At 38.1% G+C, this 26,607-nt stretch overlaps 2 protein-coding genes across 18 annotated transcripts in view; one reads left to right on the forward strand and one right to left on the reverse strand.

Moving 5' to 3' along the window:
- REPS1 (RALBP1 associated Eps domain containing 1) overlaps window positions 1-9,678 on the forward strand; it is a 62,213-nt gene extending 52,535 nt beyond the window's left edge. For 9 of the 10 annotated variants that reach the window (XM_032681887.1, XM_032681880.1, XM_032681881.1 and 6 more), the window contains 7 exons: window positions 265-383; window positions 1,128-1,192; window positions 2,246-2,431; window positions 3,629-3,724; window positions 4,259-4,407; window positions 5,066-5,171; window positions 6,249-9,678. In XM_032681887.1, coding sequence (XP_032537778.1) covers window positions 265-383; window positions 1,128-1,192; window positions 2,246-2,431; window positions 3,629-3,724; window positions 4,259-4,407; window positions 5,066-5,171; window positions 6,249-6,317 — 790 coding nt within the window. In that variant the 3' untranslated portion in view covers window positions 6,318-9,678. The remainder of the gene's footprint in view (window positions 1-264; window positions 384-1,127; window positions 1,193-2,245; window positions 2,432-3,628; window positions 3,725-4,258; window positions 4,408-5,065; window positions 5,172-6,248) is intronic. The other variant, XM_032681890.1, reaches the window with a different exon arrangement.
- A 464-nt stretch (window positions 9,679-10,142) lies between these two features.
- CCDC28A (coiled-coil domain containing 28A) lies at window positions 10,143-25,713 on the reverse strand. Of its 8 annotated transcripts, none has more exons than XM_032681898.1 (6): window positions 25,608-25,713; window positions 24,680-24,874; window positions 22,849-23,012; window positions 21,702-21,856; window positions 21,039-21,061; window positions 19,237-20,000 (listed from the first exon to the last, which is right to left on the reverse strand). In XM_032681898.1, the coding sequence occupies exons 2-6, from the start codon at window positions 24,835-24,837 to the stop codon at window positions 19,946-19,948; spliced, it is 555 nt and encodes a 184-aa protein (XP_032537789.1). In that variant the 5' UTR covers window positions 24,838-24,874; window positions 25,608-25,713; the 3' UTR covers window positions 19,237-19,945. The 8 variants fall into 8 exon arrangements, with proteins under 8 accessions (XP_032537790.1, XP_032537789.1, XP_032537788.1 ...); XM_032681897.1 differs by lacking the exon at window positions 25,608-25,713 and adding an exon at window positions 25,480-25,590; XM_032681899.1 differs by lacking the exons at window positions 19,237-20,000; window positions 21,039-21,061; window positions 25,608-25,713 and adding exons at window positions 10,143-10,178; window positions 25,480-25,590.
- Between the last annotated feature and the right edge of the window lie 894 nt (window positions 25,714-26,607).

Genomic DNA, 26,607 nt, shown 5'->3' on the forward strand with positions numbered 1-26,607 from the left:
AGCTGTTGGTTTCCCAAAGATAAATTCCTTGTGGTAATATAAGAATAATCTGGATAAGGGAGATTTAAGTAAATGGAAATATAAAAACAATTGTTAAATTGAAGCAGAAGTTTAAAACTGATTTGATAATCTTCAAAACAATGGCAATCAGATTTCTTTACCTCTGTCAAACTTCATTTTTTAATTGCATGCTTTGAAGAACTTTTGGATTTTAGTACTGTTGTAACTGTCTAAAATCACTACAGAAGCTTATGTGTTTTGCAGATCACATTCAGGAACCTCTCCAGATAACACTGCACCACCTCCACCCCCTCCAAGGCCTCATGCTTCTCATTCTCGATCATCATCTTTAGATATGAATAGATCTTTTTCAGTTACCCCAGGTAGATATTCTGTGTTCTTAGTGTATATTATTTTTCAGCACGTACATTCCTGAAGCAGACAGTGTTTTTTCCTCTGAAGAAAGATTTAGGGTGTGGTTTTTAAAACACTGCTTATGAATAAAAAAAGCTGAAAATGTTGTCACTCTTATTGTTCGTATTAAAACTTATATGGCATTTTGCTTAAACTTCTAATTTAGAATTAATTCTGAATTCTGGCATTGTAGTCCTTTGGATGAATGTGGGAAGCAAGTCAGGAAGTAACATTTTGGTCGTGCACCAGATGCAACAAATTGCATCTGCCAATAAATTCTCAAGGGGAGTTCTTTTGGTATCAGGTGTATTTGCGATGGGTGTTAAGTATTTGACTTCAGAGGAAATGATTAAATGTCACTTCTGCTTAAGGGGCTTTATTGGACTTCTGATTTGTCAGTACTTTTCAATTCAGGATCACAAAGTATGAGAAAATGTTAAGAGCCTATAATGAGGGTAGAAAAAAAAAAGTACCAAGATACTAAGACCAGAAAAGTATGACCATGTCTGGGCTTTGAGCTGAAACAAAGGACATGATCCATGTTCAGATTATTCCAGTTTAAAAAGAGGTGACACTACAATTATGAGCCGCAATGTGACAGGTCAATATGTAGGCAAAATGCAGCGTTTCTTCATGTTGATAATTAAGAAAATTTGAGAGCACTCTAATGTGCAGAGTAACAGTCTTGGCCAAATGCGATGCCTCTTTTACAGGACAGCAACAGGCTGGAGTTGTTGCCTATCCCCCTGCAGTGCCTCCAAGACCACAGCCTTCACAGGTGATGTCACTTTTTAGAAATCATATTCTAACTCTGTGCATTATTTTTATCTAACTGAATTTTAATTTACCTGTGAAATGAGTATCATTGCTTGATATATTTTTGAAACTACCAGGATGTGAATGATGCCAAAACCTAGACTATAGCTGAATGTTAGCCTTTCCTGACTAAACAGTGCTTCTGGTAGAACCACAGATAAGGATTAAAGTTAATATTGAGGAGGAATGAGTGGCGCTAGAGCTCTGAATTGTAGGAAAGAGAGAAATGTTATCCTTTCACATTTCTTGTCCTATCCCTGTATAGCACATAGGCCGTAACAGAGACTGCAAGAGCAGCCTTTCAAAGATTTGCAAAGTAAGGGTTTCTCTTCCATTTGTCTGGCACAGCGTACAGTTTTATGTAACATGCCTGCTCCCAAAAGGAGTGATCCCACTTCTTCCTTTGTCATAGACTTGGTGATCTTTGCAGTCTTAGTCTGAGTGATTTCAGTTAGTGATTTGGTAGAAAACAAATCCTGAAAAAGTTGTTTTTTCTTTTATCTCACCCACGTAAGTCCTTCAACTGCTATGCAGATCTGACACGGGACAGTTAAAATTACTTTTCAGGTTTTCTTTCACCAGCAGCTACTTGTTAGAATCTGAGTTACCAGCAACTGAAGTCAGTCAGTGATTCAGAAATTATATGCAAGGATTCAAAACTTACCTGCAAAGGAGGAGGGTACAATGACAGACATATTCCATACATTATGATCACATAAGCATGTTTCCCTATGGAACTAAACTCAAAATCTGTATCAAGCCCACAGAGCTAACCTGGCTCTGTCACAGAAACATCTACTGTTCAATGAGTCTAGCTAGTGCTACATTGCATCCATCTTTGGTCTTCTTCCCCTAGATAGTAACATATCTGAACTTCCTTTTCTCTTAAATATTTCCATGTGTATGTCTTGGATGAGATGCACTTTGTCCTACTGACAAGACATCAATTTTTGTTCACTGAAAAGGAAAATAATCTTTAATGCTCTCTCTGTATATTTTTGTTATTTTATTGCAGGGTGCAGGTCCTCATGTGCATCGCCCAGTAGATGCTGAAGGCCTAATAGCTCATACCAGTACCTCACCTCAACAAATACCAGAACAGCCAAATTTTGCAGACTTCAGCCAGTTTGAGGCATTTGCTGTTTCAGGCGTAAACAAAGAAGAAGAAGATGAAATTGAAACACACTCAGAAGTCTTGCAGGTGAGCAGAAATGAAGACCTTGTCAATTGTTTAATACTACTAACAGTTATGAAACTTTGTTAAAACCTACTTCTGCTGTTTTCTGTCAGTGGTTTGTTGTTTGTTGGGTTTTTTTGTTTTGTGTTTTGATGGTGCCCCAATCCATTGCTAGAAAGCAATTACATTGCACAGTGCTGCACTTACTTGGTAATTGCCAAACACCTAGGCAAAAGAAATTCTTTTTATCTCAGTTTTTGATTGTAATTCAGAAGATTTTGTACTTATTAGCATATATATGTGCACAAACATAATTGTGTTGGTTCATTTAAGACTTAGCAAAGGCAAAACCTTTCTTCTGCTCATTCTTGCCAGCCTTCAAAATGATCTACTACATGTCTTAATAGAGGAGATGACTGTCAAAAGTGTTGTAAACATTGCTAAAATTTCATTAATTTGCATTTGTTCAAAGCCACTGGACAAACAGCTAAACTGAATAGAGCTCTGGCATCCTTTTATAGTAGATGGTTAGAAATGTTTACAAAACCTTGTTTCCTACTACAAACATAGGACTTAAAGTTTGAAAGCCTCAGGATTTATTCCTATTAATTTCATAATAGGCAACTGCTATTACAGGAATTACTTCATGTTTTCCCTCCATAATTTGTAGCTGTCATCCAGATTGTAAGTTCTTTGGGGCACTTCTGCATCCTCAGTTGCAGAAGTACTTGTGTTGCTTTAAAGTTCTTCCAACTGTCAGCAGCATGTTCTTGCTTCCGTTGTTCAGGAAGGTCAGTAACGTAGAACCATTTGAGCACTCTCCATGTACCTCGTTGCAAAACCAGCTATGTTAGCTTAAGCTGCCACTGAAAACTGCTTAATTTAAGCTTGCTGATTGTTTTGCATTGAGGTGGATGGGGAACAGTCACATTGTGTTCCATTGGAGGGATTAACCTTTGGCAGTAACAAATAGAATAATGGTGGTACTGTAATAGCAGAAACAGCTGTAGCAGCTTGTCATCAGGCCACAGCCTCTTTTGTACTGTACAGGGCCTCATAACATTGGACTTGTGCTTCTAAAGAAGAGTTGAACTGGAATTTTGGGGTGTTAACTGTATTCATGTATCGGGAAACACAGCATACTTGTTGTCGAAAACTAAATAGTTGTTAAGAAGTAGGTTTTTTTAGGCAACATTCTAAATACAGTTTATATCCCTTTAGGTTGAGAAGCCCTCTGATTCTGCAGGTTCTCTTAGAGTTGCCAAAGCAGATGGAAGAGTTGAAGACAAAGCACCAGCTAATGTCCCCACTAGTGTGGTATGCAAAGTACACATTTAAGGAGAGTGCAGTTGTCTGATGTATATGAAATTATACGTCTGTTTTGATTTGCAACAGCAACTTTATATGCTTCCACTTGAACCCAGTTTTCTTAGGTCCGATACATGCTTGAAATAGGCACATGTATGGTGAATTTTTGCAGCAGCAGATGATGATGATTAGCTTTATTTTTAAGACAGCAGAAAATTAAGATATTTGTAAGTGTTCAAATTTTTGAAACATCAAAACACTTAGTACAGAACTTGATTAACAGTAACTTTTTTTTGGTTGCAGACACATAATTACTGGGGGAAAGTGTGCTCTGAGTTGTTTATTTGCAGTACTCTGTTGTACCATGGTGTTTCTGCTTGCAGAGTTCTTTGTCAGTGTGTAGCAACTTACTGCCCTTTCACCAGGGGATAGAATTTAGTACTTTTTTTCAGACCGTGTTGAGAATGCCACTAATGTCCATCAGAAAATATCTGATGGGAAATATAGTTTGAGAGAATTAATAGGCTGTGTTTTCCTCTCCAGGGTAAAGGCACTACCCCACTTGCTCCACCACCGAAGCCTATTCGTAGAAGATTAAAATCAGAAGATGAGCTAAGACCTGAAGCTGAGGAACATACACAGAAAACAGGTGTCATAGCTGCTGTTCTTGCTTCACAGCCATCTATTCCTAGGTAACCCAAGAAGTGTATAAATACATCTGTTACTGGAAAGTTTTACATTTAAACAGCATACACGCTTTCTGTTCCAGGAATTGCAAACAATTTCTGTGTGTTTAATTTAGAATAATTGAACAATTTTTAAAGTTTTTGATTTTTAAAGATCCCAAAGCCTCTACTAGTGGGAGACCATTTAGAGATCTTGAGTTTTGGAGTGGGATCTCTTTAACTTCTGCAAGTGTGTCATAATTAAGTGGTGGAGGTATTAATATGGAATGTTTAATTCTAAATGGTTGCTATGAACACTCCAAAATGTGCAGTCTCTGTGTCTTAGCATGAAAGTAGTCTATTACATTAGTCACTTTGAGGTAAATGAATGTGGTACAGTGTGTTGGGACTTCAAAAAGTCCATTATGACAAGTTTTTAAAATGCGCTGCTTGCTCTTTGATTGAAACCAACTATGTGTGTATATATGAAACACATATATCTGTGTTTCCATGCAAACAAACATGACTAATCAAGCCAGGCAGAAGATGGAAAATTTAACAATGTAACAAGTAAAAAAACTTTGAAAAGGGTATTCCGCTCACTTAAAGAAGGGCGAAAATAAACGAGATATTTAGTAGCTAAGTGGCAAAATGACTTACTAAAATACTTCTAATATATTCTCAGATCAGTGGGGAAAGACAAGAAGGCAATTCAGGCATCAATCAGACGTAACAAAGAAACCAACACTGTTTTGGCCAGATTGAATAGTGAACTACAGCAGCAGCTAAAGGTAATTCCTTAATCTTTGTCTGCTTAAGAGAAGAACCTCAGAGAGCAAGATGTTAGTGACGCACAGTAACAGGCATCTCTGCAAACCACTGATATACAGGATAGATGATATTGATGTGAAATATTTAGCTCTTTTTGTAGGTCATCAAATATGCCTAATGGTGACAAGCTTTGTGAAATTACAAAGGATGCTTTTGCTACTACAAAGCACATTTTTCAATGCATTGATTTGCTTTCAGCTACGCTAAAATTTTGCCTCAAATTCTTAATACTAAGCTATCTCTTGTGGTCATCACATACTTGAAAAGCAGTACTGAGACGAGCACCTGAAGTGGTTTGTGTTCTTTTCAAGGAAAAAGCAAACCTTAAACTCTTGAAAAAATTATAAATATTTTTAAATAAGTATAGTAATCTGAAATACAAAACTTGCAGCTCAGTAATTAGTACAATAATAATCATCTGTTTATCTAGGTCAGCTGTCATTATTTTGGAGCTATCTGTAGGTACCATCCTTATGTCCTTCTCTTGCCATCTTTCCTATCTTAAGATACCTAATTTTAACTATGAAGGTAATTAAAAAAAAACTTAAATGTAAAAATGTTAACATGTCTAGAATGGAAGTTAGGCCATTTTAAAAACTCACCAAGCCTGAATTTCAGTTGTTACTGCTTATGAGAGTCAAGGGGTATAAATTTCACATAAGAGGAAAAACTCGGGGGAAAACAAATTGTGAGTTTCCAATCCACTGAATCAGATGAGAGCTTACCCTCTTAATATTTTAGACTTCATTTGAAAATATTATAGCTGGGTTTGCATCTGATTACAGCTGTGTGGGTTTGGGTGATTTGAAAGAAATAAAAAAGTTCTAAATGGCATCACCTTGGAGCAAAGTATTGATTTTCAATGATAAGTAATTACTAGACAGCCAATCTATTCAGATTGTGGGAGGAGTTACCAGATTCTAGAAAACACATTAGTTCTCAAAACTGAAGCTGATATTTAGCAGTTTTAATCTCGTGAAGAAATTTCTAATACTCCATTCTCTGTGGACAGTCAGTAGAAAATCTTTCTTTTGTAGGATGTTCTTGAAGAGAGAATCTCCCTGGAAGTTCAACTGGAACAACTTCGACCCTTCTCTCACCTCTAAGCCTACTGCCGTTAACTGTGAATTTACTAATTTTGAAAGGGGTATTGGTTTCAAGGCCTATTTAAATATCCATGCATCTAGCTCAGTGCGCTCTGTTCTACATTAAATGTTGTGGTTCTGTTTTGTCAGTTTGTCCACTTTTGTATTTAAGTATTTTAATTTCAGTACAGAGAGAAAAAAAAAAACTTTTTCCTTGAATGTGACACTGCCTCTCACATCATTTTCTGTGGGCATCTGTGATCTTTGTTGGACTTGAGTTTGCAGAGTTTGTCGCCAAAATTTCCAACTGGAATTTTTTAGTGGTTTCTTTTTTCCTGTTGAAACATCTTTGCAGAAGAGGGTTGCTAATCAGTTGTCTTTAAGCACATAAACTCTTCTTTCACTATGGCATTTATTTTATTGTGCCAGGAAAGAGACAAACTAGTGATCTGTCATCAGCCAGTGTTACTTCCCAAGCTGCCTTTCGCAATTGGAAAGTTGTTTGCAATTCTAGAAAACCTGCCTCTTTGCAATTCACCAACTTATTCAGGTTGGGAGAGTTCTTGCAGGCTGTTTGCCATATCAACTGGATTGGATTTTGTGATTTTCATTGCATACATTATAGAGTATGTAACCACAGATTGCCAGGTGTTCACGTTTCATCCATTCATGATCCCAATCCAGCCGCATGCATATAAACATTTATGGCACAATTGGTAGTTTGCCAAACAGATCGTTTTCAGTTCTCCCTTTTGTGAAAAGAGTTGGGTGTAGATCCCAAACATTAATTACACATTACCTAAGCACCACCTGTAATTGCATGTCTCACATGTTACCTTTTAATAACAGATCACATCCACGAGTCTTCACTATAACAAATTATATTGTCAAATAATGTGTCAATACCTCTATAAACTTCTAATTCCCAGAAAAAAAAAATAAAAACAAAAAATGAACAGTTTGCTTCTTAGGAATTCTGGGTACATTCTGTCATCTTGTTTCCAGGCCTTATTTCTCTGCCATATAGACAGGCTTCACTATTAACAGAGTTCCTTGAGTGTATCCTGCTATTCAGGTTGATGTACTGTATTGGGATTTGTTGTATATTGTACGATACACACCTTTTGATCTCATATGTAAATTTGCATTAATTGCTGACTAACAGCAGATATTCTATTTAATGGCTTCTTCTGGCTGTGGGATCATAGATGTTTAACTGCATGGATGTATCTCTGCAGAATCAGAACTAGCAATTGTGTGATTTTTACACCAATAAAACAGCACAATATTTTAATTTTGTTGATTCATCTTTACCTGGGAATTGAAACTCATTCAAATAAGGGGGAGGGTTTTATTACAGGCCTTCAGGGGATTTTTTGTAATTTTGTGTCATGTACAAGAAGTGGTTGATCATAATCCCTTGACCATTTTCTTCCCTGTCAGAAGTGATCAAATTATCTTGGTAATCTGTGGCTATACACCTTTTGTATCCTCCTATAAGCAAATTTAATACAAATGTAATTTAAAAAAAGTAAATGCTAATACTGACTTGGGTCAAAGAAATTTATAGTTCTTTAATCTTCATTTCTGGTTTGATTTCCTTGAGAGTACCTTTAAAAATTTAAGATAAATGATCTCCTGTTGGCAGTCCTTAACCTCACTGTCTCACTTCTGTGCTTAAATGAAATTCTCCTAACATCTACTTTCCTTCCAAAAGGATTGTTCAAGTCAGATTTTTCTACTGGTTATGGCTGTTACACTGAAAAACAAATATTTCTCTTTTTCTCTTCCACAGAAAAGTGAATACACACACTCTTCTGTGTATTCATCGTACACAGACTGGATAATTGTGAATTTTTACCACTATAACTACTCCAACATTTTTTCAAATGTCATGGAAGTGTTGCAGATGGCTTATGTATATAATTCAAAGCAAAATTCCCTGGAATGAAAGAATGTCATGGTTGCATCAAAGTTGGTACTTTCTATTTGCACATAAAGGCATTAAGAAATTATAGCTAAATGGACACGAGAGTGACATATCAATTACATATAAAGCTGACTTCAAAAAACTATATAAATAGGGAAATATGAAAAAAAAAAACAAACCAACAACAAGAAAACAAGTGAAAAACCCCCTAAAACTAAACTAAAAAACTTTAAAGTCGATGGACCAATCACTTCGATTTCAACTGACAAGGAGCAGGAACAGAGTGGGAAAAAGTTTTCCCCTTTTTTAAGAAGTGGGAAAAGCGAGTCACTGCAGTTAAAGAATGTTGATCTTTTGAACCAACTATATCTTGTCCATAGTTTATTTTAAAGTTTAAAATACATTTTTAAAATAGCACTATTTTCATATTAATATTTAAGTATTAAGCATATGTTAATAGCAACAGGATTCTTAAATCAGAATTTAACATTTTAAACTTAAATGTAAAAAGCCTTTTACATTCAAATGTTACATGTACATATGAATTTCTCTAACATCCATATCTTTCTAGTAGAATGACAGATTCGTGTCTCAAGTGAAGAACTTAGGCAATCTGAGCATTTTTGTGTCTTGCCAACAAGTCTATTTTTAAGAATTTTGGTTGATTACTTTTAATACATCATTCTGTACATTTTAAACTAGTTTTTCATGATCAGAAGAGCTTCTAACTGAAAAACAACTTATGTCTTAAGAACATCACTGCCAATGATGTTCAGAAGTTACCTCACTTAGTAATGTAACCCAGTTTTAATCCCTTATAAAATTATCTTCCTGTCTTCTCTATTTGTTTGATCTTGATCCAGCTACTTGATGCATTCTTTTTTATGAACTTAGATTGTAAGCTCTTTGGGGCAAGGAATTATGTACAGCACAAGAGAGGTGCTCTCTCTCTTGCAGCTATAAATGTAGACTACTAAATAGTGTGGAGTGTGATTCATGTACCCAGCTGGGATGGATGGACAGCAGCATGCATTTCTGAAACATCTGCAAAATGTTTTTCTTTGGACTTTGTGATTGGAGGAGTGTCTCTTTTCTCATTCGATCTGCGTTTCCTTTGTTTCTCTTAATAATGTGCCTCTTTGTTCCATCTGCTTTGGAGTTGCTTTTTTCTCCATTCGTTGCCTCTCTTTGGACTGCAGAGAATATTTCCAAAATGCAAAGGTAAAAAGCTGAAAAGCCACTTTATTTTGAGCAGTATTTTAAGTCTATCCAATGTAAGCTAGTATTTTCTTTTTTTTTTTTGTACTTCACATGCACCTCATTTTACTTGCAATTGTATAGTGTATGAACTAGAAGAACTCATATTACTGAATATGTCTTATGTGGGATAAACAGAGTTGAGGTTATAAAAACTTAAAACTAAAGAAAATAAATTTGCAGCTTTGTTTCTTGTGTGATGTCTCTGTCCCTTATGGATGGGGTGTGCTGTGTTTCCACTCTGTGTTTAGGGCAGAGTTGTGAATTACTCTTCTGGTTTCAGCTATGTAAACAGTTTGTCTCTCAGTGTCACTTGATGGGTGACCTAGACTTAATCACTTTTTCCTAAACGGTAAAAAATAATAAATCACTGTCTCCTGATTCCTGACTCATTCTAGTCTTAGTTTCTAGTAGAATGTAGTTTCATGAAATCATAATATGACGCAAAATCATGTTACTTCCAAGTGAGTAATAACAATGCCATTCTTACTCTGTGTCGAAGATCGAAAAATAACTTGTGTATTTTAAACATATTTGCATGCTTATGTTACTTATATAAATCAGGCTGTGTGCAGTTGAGTTCATTTATACCTCCCAGAGTTCCATTTTTGGAGACATAAAATTTAATTTCATGAGCAGAAATGCAGCTTGCCTTACCAAGGATATCGATGTATAATCATTTATAATGCAGCTCTCTATAAGAAAACACATGAAAGCCAAGGACTTTATTACCTAGTAATAAAAAAAATTAATCTTATATTCTCTTAATAGTCTTTGAAAACAATGAAGTAGGGGTTATATAGGAAAAATGGTGATAATATCTATATACTAGCAACCAAATGAGACTATACAGGATCATCCAAATAATTAGTGCACAAGCAAAATATAAACTTCACAGGAGTATTTGAATTAGTTGCTTGTGTTTTGGGGTTGAATGTAATTTCCTTTCACTAATATTACTTTAAATTGGCAAAATGGCCTTAAAGGTACAATTTCTGCTTTAAAGGTAGATTGTAAATTATTTTTACCTAAAGTGTATACTTATTGTACACTAATTGTACCTGGTTGTACATTATTAGTGTGTTCCAAAGAGATTTTACAGTACTTTTTTCCAGCTTACTGGTATATAGGTATTAAATATCTTGTATTTAACTTATTGTCCAAAACAGCCTTCGTTTAGTTATGATAATAAAAAATTCAGAATTGTGATTCTATGACATACAAAGTTTGTGATCCTACAGCTTAGATCCAAAGTTTTAAGAAGGCTGTCAGTACTATTTATCACACTTTAACAGCATACTAGAGCACAGAAAGCTAGATGAATTCTCTTTCATCTCTGGTAGAATGTTTTTGACACTTTCACTCTTAAAGATATAAAGAGTGCATCTAATCCGAACGCAGCTGAAATTAGTCATTTGAGGCCTAGGAAATTGACAAAACATCATAAACACTAACAGCAATTTGAACTGATGTTCAGTGGTACATTGATGAAAAGCCAAATTTTGGCAATACTGTTGAACCATCTGTGACTGAAGTAGTTGTTTCCCAGTCTACAGAGGAGCTGACAGAGGTCAGAGGTACATCCTACTCCACAATGGATGTGAACCCTTGGTACATCCCATATAGCAGCAGTGGTGGCTTTTGCTTTCTGTCATCTAACTTCAGCAGTCTGACTGTATTTCTGTCTTTGGCTCAAGAAACACTGCATTTGAACTGACAGAATGGCCTGTGGGCTGGAACATGTTAATTGTAAGAAACTGCACTCTGAATCGGGAATGTCTTCTGCAAGGACCCTGTGGTCTTAGTAGTCATTCAAAAGGCAAGTAAGAATGACTAGCATCTGAAAGAACAGTTGCATATTGAGCAAATAAATTGATTACTTATTGAAAATCAATTATTTTCATATTTAGTTGGGGAAGCAGAGAGTGGAGCAAGCATTACAACAGTTGCTGTGAACACTTGCCTACGGGCTTCTGAAGGTCTAGCATACATGACTGGCTATGTCAGACATAGCAAAAAAGGTAGGTACAGGAGGTAGCTTCAGCAATATATATGATTTGTCTGCAGAAGGCAAAGGAAAGATTTTGGGAACCCGTATGGTATCTTAGAAGTGGGTTTAATTAAACTGCTGTGAAATTCAGTAAGTGCTGTTGTGCCTTATTTTGCTTATCTTGAACTAATGCAAGGCTTGAGTTTAAGTATGGAAATACAGTGTGTAGTTCAAGAAAAAGATGAAAGGAGTTTATAGGAAGTCATTCAATGCATACTGTCAGAAAATGGAGAAGTGACATGCCACAAACTTGAGCTTGTTTTTTTTGTTATGTATCCTGCCTTTGGAAGAAGAGTGCTTCAGTTTACAACAAACCCTTCTCCTAGAGCTTCAATCCATTGTCTTTCGCTACCCTTATGAAGGAATTTGGTCACCTGCCTTCTGATCAGAAGGAACTAAGAGATCGTAGAAGAGTCAAGAGGTCCCTTTGCTGTAGAAGGGTACCTAAAAGGAACATATTCCCTAGTTTGCTCTGCACATTGTCTTTGGGGATAAAGTAGTATTGAAGCAAGAAAATTCCTATGGAAAGCGGAATGTAATTTTTTCAAAATTAGAAGGCTAGTAGTTTTAATGGATTCTGTGGTCTCACCAAGTTGCTTCTATAGGTGGATTCACTAACCAAGAAACATGCTAAAGTTGATAATGTCTTAAAACACATTCACAAAACTGGTACTTTTGACATGAAAAGTTCTATCCTTTTTTCCTGTAGCCTTTTTGCAACATTGCAGTTGAAGTTTTCTGAACTTTCAGAGTTTTAAAACTTCCTTTTTGTAAGTATCTGTTCACATAGAACAGTGGAAAAAAATTTTTTTTTCACTTGTGGAGAAGAATTGTACCTACTAAGTGGAGTTGCATTTCAACTGTCAGGTCAAGACTGTCCTGATCTGAAATAAAGTGAGTACTGTCTAAAACAGAAAGTAGATGTGATGTTGATTCCAAGCTAGGATTTTGGATTTAAAATTTTTATGAAGATGGCATTAGGATGTATTATTTTACCTATTATTTTGTATTTGTCTCCTCACACTTTAAACCAACAGTAAGGATAAGAGGAGAGTGTTGGCAAATAGAGTGAATGCTGGATCTAAAGGAAGCTTGCAACTGCGTATAGTGGTGTCAGTAAGATGTAGTGGTTCGGCAAATACTATGTGTTTATTTTTAAAGTCTATTTAGCTGGTCTGTTTAAACTAAGGAAGAATAGGCTTGAAATTTGCAATTTTTATGCTTCATCCGTGTGTTTGGATGATGAAGCTGGTAACTTCAAAATGAACTTACTGGATGAGGCTTTGGGTAAATTATGTGTATTTCTGTGTACTTCTTACTTGGGCATATAAATTTCCCAGTAGATGGGAAATTGTGCATGTATGCAGCCTTCTTTCCAAACAAGTCTGTATTTTAAGTGCATTCCTGAAACCTGAAAGTACAGCCTGGTGCAAACTCGTAGTAGTACAGTACATGTAGTTGCCGTGAAGTTGCATAAATAGTCTTGATACAAAATTCATTCTTGTTTCATGTGGATTTACAATTTACTTGTAGTTGTCTTGGAAATTTCAGTCCCAGCATGGGATCCTGTGGAAGCAAACCTTCATTCATACTAATTCTTCTATCAAACAAGCTGTGAGAAATTCCTCTTTGTGTCCAGCATGATAAATGTGGACATGTCGATCTCAACTTTACCTGCAAACTACTGAGGCTGCAGAATAAAGCATGTTGCTGAAGAAGTTTGTCTGTGTTTGAAGGGGTACACTGAATTTAGTAATTTGTTTATGGTCTGGGCTGACTTTGCTCTTGACATGTTTCTCTCAGAATATCTAAAATCTGCCTAGGTTTCAAATGAGAACAAAGGAAACTGTTAGCCTGTAAAATATAAGCCAAGTTAGTTGGGCTTTTTAAACTTTTTAAAAATAATTTTACTACTAAATTAATTTCCAACCTATTCTTTCTAAACTACTATTTAGTATGTTTGTAGTATTAAGGCTTATTACTCCTTTTCATTCTTAAGAGGTAACCCAGTGCAAGGTTTTGTTGTTAAGATCCTCAGGATCTCTGAATTCAAGACCTTATAAATGTCCAGCTTTTATCTCAGACCTTGTTGGCTTTGGTAGCCTATTCAGCCCTGTACTACTGCTCTGAAAGTACTAAGATACTTAAAACTTTTAGCCTACTGAAAGTAAGAAAAGGGCATTTTCTCAGTTAGGGTGCATATTCTTTCCTGTAAGAACAATGAAAGTTGAAGTAGGTCTGCCAGGGTTACATATTGAACCAGCTGAATTGCCAGCTTAAAACTAAAAGAAATACTTTTTTCTTGTAGTTCCTGTGAGGTTTATTTTACAGTAAATTAGATTGAAAATCCTGACAGAAATGAAGCAATATTTATTTGTTGCGGTCGTAGCCTGAATGGTTTTAACTTGGAAGGCTGGATTTTTATTCTAACGCACATCCATTTTCTTTCACAGGTGCATTGCAATTTTTAGGGTTCCATATAAATCTTTCTTTTATTGGCACATGCTTAACTGTTAGAATGTGTTTGTTCAAGTATTTCATAATTTTCAGTCTTTTCAGCATTTTGGCCTTTGGCTTGCTGCTACAATATATCACATTGATCAGTGTGGCCAGATTATTTGCAAACTACTCTTTTATTCGCTCTGGTCACAGCCTTCCAGTTTGTGAAGAAACCTTAGTTTATTCTTGGTTATTTCATGTTCTGTTTTTTGTTGTTTCAATACAATTAAAGAGCTGTAAATTGGAGGTCTCATACTAATCTTGCTATTTCTAAATAGGAGGGGGGAAATTGTGGTCTATTACAATGGTTAACTTTTAAAGATTTAAAATTTTGATCGAGAGTCAACCCTTAAAAATATATAGATTTTTTTTTTTTTTAGCTTAAGATAGAGGGATTTACAGCTCTTGAGGAAGGGTGCCACAAGTCTCTTTGTAAAGCTTTGTTTCAGCAAAGTTCAGTGCTAATATGGAAATCTGCCCTGCCTGGCCTAATTGCAGAATCGGTCCTTCCTGAGAAGTACATCCCTTAATTCCTGTGACATACTTCCCTGGTGTTTCCCTGTTGGCTTCTGTTACCAGAAGGGTCCCTGGTAAGACTGGAAGACTGTAAGACTGGAAGTGTGCTCCAGTGTGGCCAGCACAGTTCAGAGTAAGGGGCAGAGAGCCCTGACTACCACCCCATCCCTCTAACCTTTGCATCTCTCATCTCCCAGCTTACCAGGGACAAGCCTAGTAGTGTGTCCCTCCCCAATCACATCTAGTTTAAAGCTCTGCCAATAAGCCCCACTAGTTCCTGAGCAAAGACTCTCCTCCCTCACTGAGAAAGGTCAGTCCTATCTGATGCCAGCATGCTGCATAGGCCATTCCATTGTAAAAAAATCCAGATTTTGGCTGTGACTTCAACGATGAAGCCATGTATTAAGAGATGCTTTCCTGAATCCATGACTGTAAATTTAAATCAGATCTGCTGCAACAGATTCATGAGCTTCCAAGAACAGTTTTTTCAGGACAATCTAGAACTTTAAAAAAACTGAGTCTCCTGATGGTTTTCCTGATATTAAAGACAGAATATAGAGTGCATCTGCTGCCAGTGCTTCTTTGGAGAAGACAACATCAGAAGGCAAAGATGTGCCAGGTACTTAATTAGGATGAAGAGAGAAGTTGAGCTCCTCTATCAAGGTGTTTTTGTACCAAAAAACAAATCGCATTGAGCCCAGATACTTGCATTTCTGTTGCTGTTTCTTATGTGCAGTATACTCTGTTATCCTTACCAATCGCTGCATTCCAAGACTTACTTTATATTTTGTGTTGAATTTATCTTTAAACATCCAGAGCATTAACTTTTAAGATGAGTGATACAGTTTCTCTGCTGCTGTATTAAAAAAGGTATATCTTTTGTTTCTTCAAAAGCAAAGTTGAAAGGGTGATGTTTGGAGCAGTATTTTTTTCCTGCAAGCTTTTAACCATTTTAAAGAAATTATAAGGTGCAGTATAGGAGTAAGTAGCATGTTCTCAAGAGCAAAGAAGCAAACATGCAACTAATTAAAATATGCCAGCTGATCTGCAGCCCGTTTGCATTCACTGTAACAATTGGTGGTCTCTCATAAGTCCTGAGAGCCATCTGAGGCTTGAACTGTGTTTAGATTGTTCTGCTTTCTTGATACAGGTCTAATAAAAATATCTTCTCTCATTTCCAGTGCAGTTGTTACATGCGGCCTGCTCTGATGTCTTTCCACTATCAGATGTTTTATGCTGCATGCTGGTTGGTAATTCTGGGGCAGTCAGTCAAGGATTTGGTATGTGCTTATTCCTGTTAACTGTTCTGGGGTTTATAGTGAGAGAAGAGGGCTGTGCAAAAATCCCTGTTTTGTGATGACAGTAGTGAGATGCTGAAGGCATAGATCGCTAACAGTGAATGTAATTGTACCTTAAAAGGAATGAATTTCTAGTATTGCTGGCTAAAACACATTCTGTGTTAGCAGTCCCCAACAGTGCATGAACTCAGAACTAAGTGTTTGCACTTGGACAGAACTGATTCACGTTTGTGACATGTGGCATGAAGTGCCAGATTCAATCACATGGGGAGTGATGAAATGCAGGTGTATTCAGAAGAAACAACTCTGATATGTTGTAAGCCTGCTTGCATCTTCCTGTGCTGTGGTATAGCCTTGGCCAAATTCAGCTGCCATCAGCAATTTCAAGAAATGAGCTCTGTGCCCAGCTTCCCTATGACAGATAATTTCCTTTATAGGAAAAAAGTACTCTCAGAGCACCTGTGACACCTGCAGTAGTTGCTATCTACAGAAATTATCCACATGAAAACAGGAGGTTTGGTTTCTCATAAGAAGCTTGAGACTTTATGTGCACAAAGCATTCCTGCATCTGCTCCTGTCCCAGGACAAGAGTTGTGTTTTGTTGCCTTTTATGGGAAATGTGACATTTCCTTAAATTTTTTTTTATGTATAAGATTAGAGTATAATCTTATACATAAGATTATCATCATATACAATCGTGAACCTGTGTTTGAGGAAATAAAAGACATACTCAATTCTCTATCTGCTTTGGGATAGAGAGGAGTGTGGCAGCATTTTTAAATTTCTACAATGAAGAGAACTAAAAGTAAAAACACATAGTGTTCCAAGAGTTGAAGCATATGAAAAATCCTAAGTATCCTACACTGATGCTGCAGAATCCTTGTATACATTCGGTTAATGTAAGGTGTAATACTTTGAATTGCAAGGTAACAGTGGTGAACTGGGATTAGTGGGGATTCTGAATAGGCATTAACAATCAATAGCCAATATAAAATAGAATGTTGTAGCTCTGAAGTCTCAATGTGTTGTATGTAGTTTAACATGCCACTGAACTCCATAGTAAATACTTCCAATTTCTTATTGATTGAACTAAATTTACAGGTCATGATGCAGACTTAAGAAGGCTTTTATTTGGTAAATTACTTTTGTAAATTACTTTTGTAAATTACTTTGGTAAATTACTTTGGTAAATTACTTTGGTAAATTACTTTGGTAAATTACTTTGGTAACTCTTTTTATTTGGTAAATTAATATCAAAACATAACTCAGCATGGGTATGTTAGTGTTTGTGTACATCTACTACTTTAATAAACACAGGGGGGGAAAAATACCAGTCCTTTCCTGTTTATGTTGAAACTTATTTTAAGAGTTCAGTATATTTTCTAAACAAAAGACATTAATAATTTCTCTTGCTGTTTTTGAAAAATGAGGCAGTTAATTTAATACACTGACTCTCACCTCTTCCAAATCCTCTTCTCCTAGGTACTTTTCTATTAGTTTTTCTTCCTGATTTTTATTTTCTCTTTTAGTTCATTGAGGTTCCACAGATGTCTCTTGGAGCGAGGTAACCTAGACCAGTGATGCAGCAAAGAGCATCTTCTTTCAAACACCATACCCATGTATCAGTTTGAGTTTAAACCAAAACACTGACCTAAACTCACACTGATAAATATATTAAACATTTAATGTTAATACACTTTTATCTCCATAACCGGTTCTTCAGGAAACAAGATAACAGAAAAGGCACTTTTTTTCTGCAGCCTCTTACACACTTTTGTAATTGCAAGACTATCCATGAATATATTACAGTAGATTTTTTTTCTTTTCCTGCAGGAGCCTAGGAATGAGATTAGTTCATTACCAGATAAGAGTTCAGTCTCTCAAAGATCTTGGTGCAGAATTTTCTTGTATGAATCCAAAAGTTAGCAAGCTTACACCATTAATGGATTGCATAAAAGCCACAAATTTGTATCCAGGAGGAGGTAAGGGAATAATAATTTCTTAATTATTTGCAATTAATGCATTCTTTGTCTTGTGATTGCCTGTGGCCTTAAGGTGATCAAAGAAAAAGGGGTTAATTCTTGTATAATCTAAACAGCTGCTTGAGAAAGCTATTTGGTTTTGTCTGTATTTCACATTATACTTATGTGCTCTGTACTTGCATAAACTGTTACAGAAATAAGAGATCAAGACATCCAACATGTTTATAAGTCATTTGAAATGTGTTTGAAGTTATAAGGCTAAGCAGAGTTAGATGACAGAGCCCAAAAATGGAAAAGAATTGCCTCTACTGTAGAATACTTAAACTCTGAGGTTAAAAGTGTGGTTTGGGACCACTGTGTGTTACAATGCTGCAATACACTGCACTCACTGGCACTAAGCTGCTAGTGAGCACGTAGCTCTGCTCCTGCATCCAAGTGAGCTCCAAGTATGTCATTTTGTTTGTATAAATGCAGCTCTGCCAGTGACTTCGCCACCATCACTGGCCTTACACTTTTGCACACCTTTAGTGATGCATGAGGCTAAAAAATGCTGCTTTTTTGCTTGAGGTTCAGAAGTCTGCCCAGAAACAAAGCCATAGTGCTGACAATGAGAAGATATTGTACTGAAAAGGATAATTGCTCAATTATTGGTTAAAGACAGGGGAAAAAAAAACCCAAAACAACAAACATCAATCTTTGCTCTACTTTGTGAGAAGCTTGTTGTATTGTAGTTCTCTTAAGCTGACTTTGGATTTCACATCACAGGTACGTACCCAGCTGCAGGTGAGGACTCCGAGGTACTTTTACCAGCAAAACTCCTGAAGAATCTCAACAGTGATAAATTGTGTAAAGAACAAGAACATCCGTAGGGGACAACAAGTGGGATCCCTGCTGGTTCGTTAATCACTGAGATTTGCCTGATAGGCAAGGCAGGGAATAACAATGTTTAAGGCTGAATCTGTAGCCAGAGAACCCTGTGGTTTTTAAATGATCCTTCTGTCCCCAGCTGCATGATGCAGGCTTGGCACTACACGTGATTCAGATCAGAGCCAGAGATAACAGAATCCAAAACTACATCTTGTGGCTGAAGAAGCATCTTCTCCAAAGATGCTGAACAAAAGGCATTTTTTGTTCCCTGACCACATGTCCACATCTGATGAAAGCTCTGTGCTAAAGCAGAAGGATAAAGATTTCATTCCTTGTTTAGTAAGCATATACAATACAGAATCTGAATGTATTACCTAAAAACTGAATATAAAGTAAATCTAGAACCAAAGGTATAGTTTGATGGACCAGGATAGAAATTTTGGATCTAAAACCAGCCTGATTTTACACTAATAAAGAATTTTATCTGACTGTGAGCAGAAAGATTATACCAATTAATACCAGACTATTTACAACATAGAAATAACTACACTATTGCACATACTGGATTTATTGAACAATAACTGTTTACCCAATTTTGGAATTTCACAGTACTTAAATTATGTAGACTGCTAGCATGCACGCTAGTTCTTAATTTAGTGACATTTTACAATTATTCACAGTAATGGAAAAAAGTAAACTCTGCAAACATTCGGACAATGCCAGAACTCATCTTCTTAACACAGCTGAACCAACAGCAGCTTCTCTAAATGAAACATCATATATTTAAAATTTTTCACTTTATTAACAATAAATTAATCTGTGGCATCACTGATCAACAAAACACTAAAGTTATAGTGTGCAGATTGTCTATGTAATGATCAGTAAGGCAACATTACCACTACCTTCTTAAAAACTAGAGAAATGTCAGTGAACTTGTATACATTTATCATTTTCAACCATGTGAACACTAAGAAGAAATGTATTTCCTCGTTTCCCTAATTTTTCTGTTAAGTAAGGCAATAATAAAAAGCACAGCACAACAATAATTTACAACTCTAGGTACTGAGCCCTGACATAATGTGGTGCTCAGAGGAATGTGCAAAATAAACACCTGAATTTGCACTTCGATTCTTTGTTGTGTAAAAGAAAACAAACCAACACAAAGTCACAACTGTTCCTGATTCCATTGTCAGGAAAAACGAATGAAAAGCTTCTGTGAGAATCCAAATTGACAAATCCAAATTGTTCTCTCAGCCTGTGGTACCATTTGGAATATCTTGAGCATCTGCTAAATGTAGTTTTTGGCTGAAGCAAACCATTAAGGAATAACACTTTCAAAGGTATAAACAAGATAACAGTGCTATATGAAACTGTGCTTACTCTGGGATATACACCAGTCCCGACAAATTCCATTCCAGTAAGTTCTACGCTAGTTCTCAACCAGTAGACTAATATTCCTCACTGAGATTTGAACATTGCAGTACTTCCAGAATTAGTGTGCAGATCAAGGGGGATAGCAAATTATTTTTATTGCTATTATGTGATATTATCACATTCCACTTGTGCTCTTTATGAAGTCTGCCTTAAACAGCCTTCCACGGATATGCAGGAAATGTTGATCCCAGTGCAAGACCTTAAGCCCCAAACCCGAGTCTCAGCTTACTCAATGCGTGTAACAAACTGTGTAACAATGGAAATAACGAGACTGTGGAATAAACTGAATGCAACGCCCCTCAACTGTCACCTTCGATTATCAACAGCACAGTGTTAAAGACAAGCTAAGACATTCAGTTTTATCTTCTTCTGTGTGGGCTAAGAGCACACATTTGTTCAGTTACCAAAGCTCTGCTGAAGTATCTGACCCTAGAAATAAAAAATTAGGTCAGTTTACTATCCACAGTCAGATCAGTGATAAACAACCACACATATTTCTAAAAAAACTAAAAGATAATAGGATTCATTTCTCAATGGGACAGACGCTTCTGAATACAATGGGAGTATTACTATGGATGTTTGAATGTCTCAGCAAGGTGCATGTCAAAAGACCGTGGTGCTGATGGGCTTTGCCAGCAATGGTGAACACATTGTCTAAAGTGGTACACGGAAGCTCAGTAATTCACCACATGAAAAAAACAACCTGTAATTACACGTGTTAAGATCCAGTCAATTATGTACTGGAAGAACCCAAGACCCATGCTGTATTATAGCATGAATTTAAAAGAAAAGATGTCATTGAAGTGACTTGACTCCTATAAAGACACCAGTTACTGGGGAAACACACCCTAATTTGATTACAGTTAATGATAACTATAATGCAAAATGGACATTTTAGGAAAAGGATACATAGATGAATTCAGTTCTTCTAGCTGCAATATAAATGTAGAAAGTATCAGAAGTGGCACTTCTGTTAGACAAATAAATGCAACAATTATGCTGGTATGATGAAATAAATATATTAAAACAATGAAGGAAATAACTAATAGTTTGGGCTGAAATGCACGATTTATTAGCAGAGCAAACCTACACTGAATTCTGTACAAGGAGCGAAGTTCCAAATTTAAGTTAAAATCTGCTGATCTGAGGAAATTTAAAGAAATTTTTAGTAGTTTTGTTTTTTATGTAAATACACTGGAGAACAGAGAGACTGAAAGTGTAGGATATACAGATGTATATTCCCTGTTATGTGTCATCTTCCCCAGATGTAGGAGGGTAGACCACATGGAAAATGGTCACAGTCCCCTGGTACCTGGGCTGTCTCTAAACAGGCCTACATGCTCAGGCAGCTTGCAGCTTGCCTGCTCCACTCACCAAAACAAAGCAGCCTGTAACGAATGCAAACAAGGTCCTGTGTTTCTTCAAAACCAAGATGAGGGCAGGGCTTTCATACTGGTTCATTACAGAACTATGTTCTCCTCAACTGTAAATCACTGCCCACCCAGTAGCAGTGCTTTCCTGAGCTGAATGCTGGGGGCAAAGTTCCACATTTTCTGCCTGTCCAGTACTTACATCTGACAGCAGCCTATCCAGGTTGGAATCACTGGCTAGTTTTCTTTTATCTTCAGGCAGTTCTTCCATCTCCCCATAGAGCTCCAGGTTGAGGCGAGCAAGTTTCTCCTGCATACTCCGTACATGCTCCATCTGCTCTATGGAACATTCATTTCCTAAAAGGAAGAGCAACAACTTTAGATAAAGAAACCTGAGAGAGCAAATGAAGGTGTGAAGATGCAGCTTTTTATGTCAGAGGAGTTTAAACATCAAATCTACAAGTAAACGTCCTTTCTCAATGATTTCTCACTACTGAAGTTTCTGTCATCCTGTTTGATGTTATGTTGTGCTGAACTTAAAATAGCTACTAAACGTCCTCAGAGGTTTTCTATATTCCTGAATTTTAGTCTGATTTAGAAAAGTCCTGGTTTTTAGCTTTAAATATGATCACAACAGAACTTCTAATTTTGATTAATCTAGGGGTTTCTTTCTTCTAACTAGTACTTTATATAACACAGACTTCTCAGGTTTCCTTGTAAAATCAGTGTGGAATTAACACGACACACTGACCTAACACTAAACTTACAAAAGCACATGTGCATCTTTCTACTTAGTGCAAGGGAAAAAAGAAGCAAAAACGTGTGATGGTTTTTCTGAAACCTCCATCAACTGTGAGGCAGTAAGAATAGTAAGAAGCTAAGGCAGCAGAATAAGCTGGATAAAATGCAGCTTGCATTGGATTTCACAGAAGTTGTTACCAGTAGTCAAAAGTGTTAATATGGAGCAAAACTGGGTGCTAAATTCAGTTACTTCTTCCTACACTGTCATAAATAAGGGGCTTTAAACTTGTATCTTAAAATAAGCCAAGGTGCTTCCATGCTAGAAGGAACACTGAAATGCCATATGAATAATCTCAAAACAAGTACAACCTTAAAATAGGACTGTAATTTAAAAATGCACTAAGATGTATTAATTATGTCCTTCTTATGTGTCTCCTTTCCAATGTAAATAACCCTGTGCTTTTAACTTAAACGTAATTTCATATGGCAATCTAGTGACAAACTAGCCATGCAGTTCAAGTCTGTCCATGCAGTGCACTTGTTAGCAAATGTTACTGTTGTACAGCTATAAAAACCAACTATTGTACACACACAATTCATGCACTTACCAAATGCTTGAAGTTTGCCAGAGTGGAAGTCATTCAAGAGACTCAGAAGTCCCCGTTCCATTTCCTGGACATCTGATACATCTGTGAGAAAAGAATGCTGGATTGGTGCTGCCTGGGCCCCTTTTGCTTCACCTCCTGGAGGTTTGGCTTTCTCTTTTATTACACTGAAAAAAAAAAAAAAAAAAACCCGAATATTACTTCCTGCTTTCACTTTCAGTGTGAATCTGCAATGTAAGAAAAGTGTACATCCGGGCTTTGAAAATGAAATGGGAAATACATAATACATAATCAGTCTTTTTAAGATAAAAACTGCATCACCACCAGCTTGTCTTAAAAATAAAGGACATCACTCTCCTAACAGTTTGATACTGCAAAATGAAAGATTCCAACAATCTGCTTTCCTACTAATGGTAGGAAGCATGAGTGGACCACATGTATATGATGGCCATCTTAATAATCTAAAGTGGACCATCATTACCCAGCAATGACACATGGGGCAATATCACAGAATTGTTAAGGCTGGAAAAGACCTCTGAAATCAGAAACCAACCATAAACCCAGCACTGCCATGCTGACTTCTAAACCATGTCCCCAGGAGCCACATCGACATGTTTTTTGAACATTTCCATGGATGTTGATTCCACCAGTTACCTGGGCAGCCATTATCTACACAAAATCACTCAAAAAGCTTTTGCACACTCTAAGCCTGAGAGAAACCCCTCAAAAATCATACACTTCTGTTGTCGCAAACACCTACAGACTGCAACAAACATCAGATGAGCTAAAAATTCTCTGCAGCCTTTCTTGCAAGAAAACATCACAATTCCTGGATCTCAAACACTTTTCTCTAAACATAACATTTATTCAGAGCACCATGTGCCCATAGTCTATATGCTGAAACAATCAGCAGTCAAACAGTGGTATCTGGTTCAACTCAAGAGCAGCACATCTCAATTTAAGTTTAACTTTAGCTAGTTGTGCTTCAATTTCAGACTTAAAAGCTTGCATGACAGAAAGGTCATCCGTTTTTCCCACCTGCTTATGCTCTTTAATAAAATGTATTATTGCTCCTGGAAAAGTTACTTCATTAGATTCTTGTAGATTAAATGAAAATTAATTAAATACTTCTCCTCCACTATCACAACAGCAGTTCATCCTCACATTGTTATGTCAATTACCACTCCTGTTGGGAAAGTTCAAGAAATTGTCTGTATTAGCACTGCTTGGTAAGCTTAACAATTGCACAAAAATGTCCAGAAATTAAAGCAGAAAGGACATTTTTTTCTCTAGATAATCTTGTGGACTGCAAGAAAATAATTTCTAGTACATGCCAGAATAATGTTGAGACTGTACAGTCAGCTGAAGAAACCACCAACTTCTGGCACACTAGTATTTACTAATATTTGCCTCAAAATACTGACACATTTTTGTCCTTCATTTCCTGACATACTTGTCAGTTCCAACCTTGCAGTCATGTACTGTATTTGCTGCTCCTCACAGCTGTACATCTGGGGCTCTGCTATCTGGTGCCCAGATTTGATCACCCAGCTCTGTCTTTCACGTCCTCTGCTTCAGCTGAATTATCAGTATGAGTCTACAGCATCGTGTTACATTTTATAAAGCTTACAAGAAGAATAGCGAGCACCTTCCTTTTCTGTAAAATAACCATTATATTGCATTCAACACAAATCACTTTGGTAAAAAAAGATACGTCATCAAAAATGTTCACAAGACTGTTACAGACAGTCTAAACGTCCTTTAGCCTATCTGAGCACTGACAAGTCTCTGGCTCTCACTTCCTCTGAGCTTGCAAGCTGCGCCCCGAGCTTACCGTTTCAACTTTGGTTTCTGCACAGCAGGCTGTGGGGCAGGGTTGGAAAAGGCTGTACTCTTACTGACTGGCACTGAGCTTTTCTTGGAGTTAGCAACCTGAGCAGGGTGACTGGTAGACGATTTGGGGCTCCTCCTCTTGATCTTCCTTTCTTCCATTTCTTCAAGTTTACTGCATGTAGACTAATGTCTTGTCCTTCACAGGGAAGAGAAGAAAGTAAGAAACATCCATTAAAACTGGCATTTACAATAAAAGCAAGGGGGAGAGCAGCTCATGGAAATACAGCCCTCAAAGATAAGCAGTCACTCGCTCCTGAGAACACGAGAATCCAGTTTTCAGAAGCTGCCCAGGCCTGCAGTAATTAAAATCTTCTGCACAGCTCCAGCTGACAGGTACCCTCCACATGATCCCAAGCTTTGTGTCCCGTGGACTACTGCTGCCGTGGCTGCCAAGCCCACGCCAATCGAAACACCGAGGAGTGATGTGACAAAGAACCTCCTCCACCGGGAGCGGCAGTGCCCTGGCCAAACTGCCGGTGCCGAGTTGCCGCTGTTACACAGTTGCTACTGCCGGTGCCGGGCTACCGATGGGCGCTGCCCAGCCCTGCGTGTGCCGCGGGAGGTGCTGTTATCGGGCGCTACATCGCCACCTCCTCGCCGGGGAGGCGCCTATGACACCCATTCCCCCGCAGCGGCGGCTGGGGGCACAGCCGTGACCCCCGGGCGCCACCGCTGACCCGCCGCCGCCGCCGCCGCCACCTCCCGGGGAGACGACACCCCTGCCCGCTGGGGTTTTATTACCGCATTTTATTACCGCGGAGCTTCGGGACGCCGGCCGTGGCCCCGCGAACGGGAGGAAGAGGACAGACCCCCCCCGGCCACACCCCCGCCCCCGGAGGCCCCGCCCCCCCAGCCGGCCCCGCCCCTACCTGAAGGAAGACCCCGCCCCCAGAGGCGCGGGTGAACCCCCACGGAAGCGGAGCCCGGCCAGGCCCGGCGCGCGGGTCACGTGACTGCTGGTCGAGGTGCATTGTGGGAGCCCCGCCCCCGGCGGGCGGGGCACGGGAACTACAGCTCCCAGAACCCCCCGCGGCGCCTCACAGCCCAGGGTGCCTCCCGAAATGTCCAATTTAAAACACAAGGGGAAAACCCCCGCACTGCCACCTTCTGGTCCTTTTCCCAGCTGACACCGTGCTCTCCTGCCTTTGCTTGCGCGATCTCCTGCCTGTAGTTACCGGCCACGACCCGCTCGGTACTGAAAAGGTGTCAGCTGCTTTTGCTTTTCAAGACCATTAATTACCCTGAGCACTGAGTGCCTCAAACGAGTGTCTTACACTGTACGGAAAATCACAGAATGACAGAATTGCTGGTGTTGGAAGGTACCTCTGGAGATCATCCAGTCCAACTCCCCTGCCAAGGCAGGATCGCTTAGAGCAGGTGACACAGGAACACGTCCAGGTGGGTTTTGAATGTCTCCGGAGAGGGAGAATTTCATGACTTCCCTGGGCAGCTTGTTCCAGTGCTCTGCCACCCTCAACGTAAGGAAGTTCTTCCCCATGTTTAGGTGGAACTTCGTGCATTTGACTTTACGGAGCCCTAATCGGGGAGTTGACTCATTCGTAGCCTTCCTTACCTGTGTTTCTTAGCCCAAGTTTAAAGCCAGTTGAACTGTGCTTATACAGGCAGCAACAGAGCCCTCCAGCAAATTATCCTCAGACACTGTGAGGCGTCTGAATCTTCAGATGGGGTCAGCAATAGGAATTCTCTCTGAGAGGACATGCTGGAAGAGCTCAGTCCTTAAATGGAGCTACATGGGCTAGAACTTGCCACCAGCTGCCGCAAGAGAGGAGCCCTGAAGAAAAGATACAAGGACTCCCTGAAACAACATCTCAGCCTCGACCATAGTGATCTACATAACTGGTCTACTCT

The sequence above is a fragment of the Chiroxiphia lanceolata genome, chromosome 3 (genome assembly GCF_009829145.1).
Source record: "Chiroxiphia lanceolata isolate bChiLan1 chromosome 3, bChiLan1.pri, whole genome shotgun sequence".
Lineage (NCBI taxonomy): Eukaryota > Metazoa > Chordata > Aves > Passeriformes > Pipridae > Chiroxiphia > Chiroxiphia lanceolata.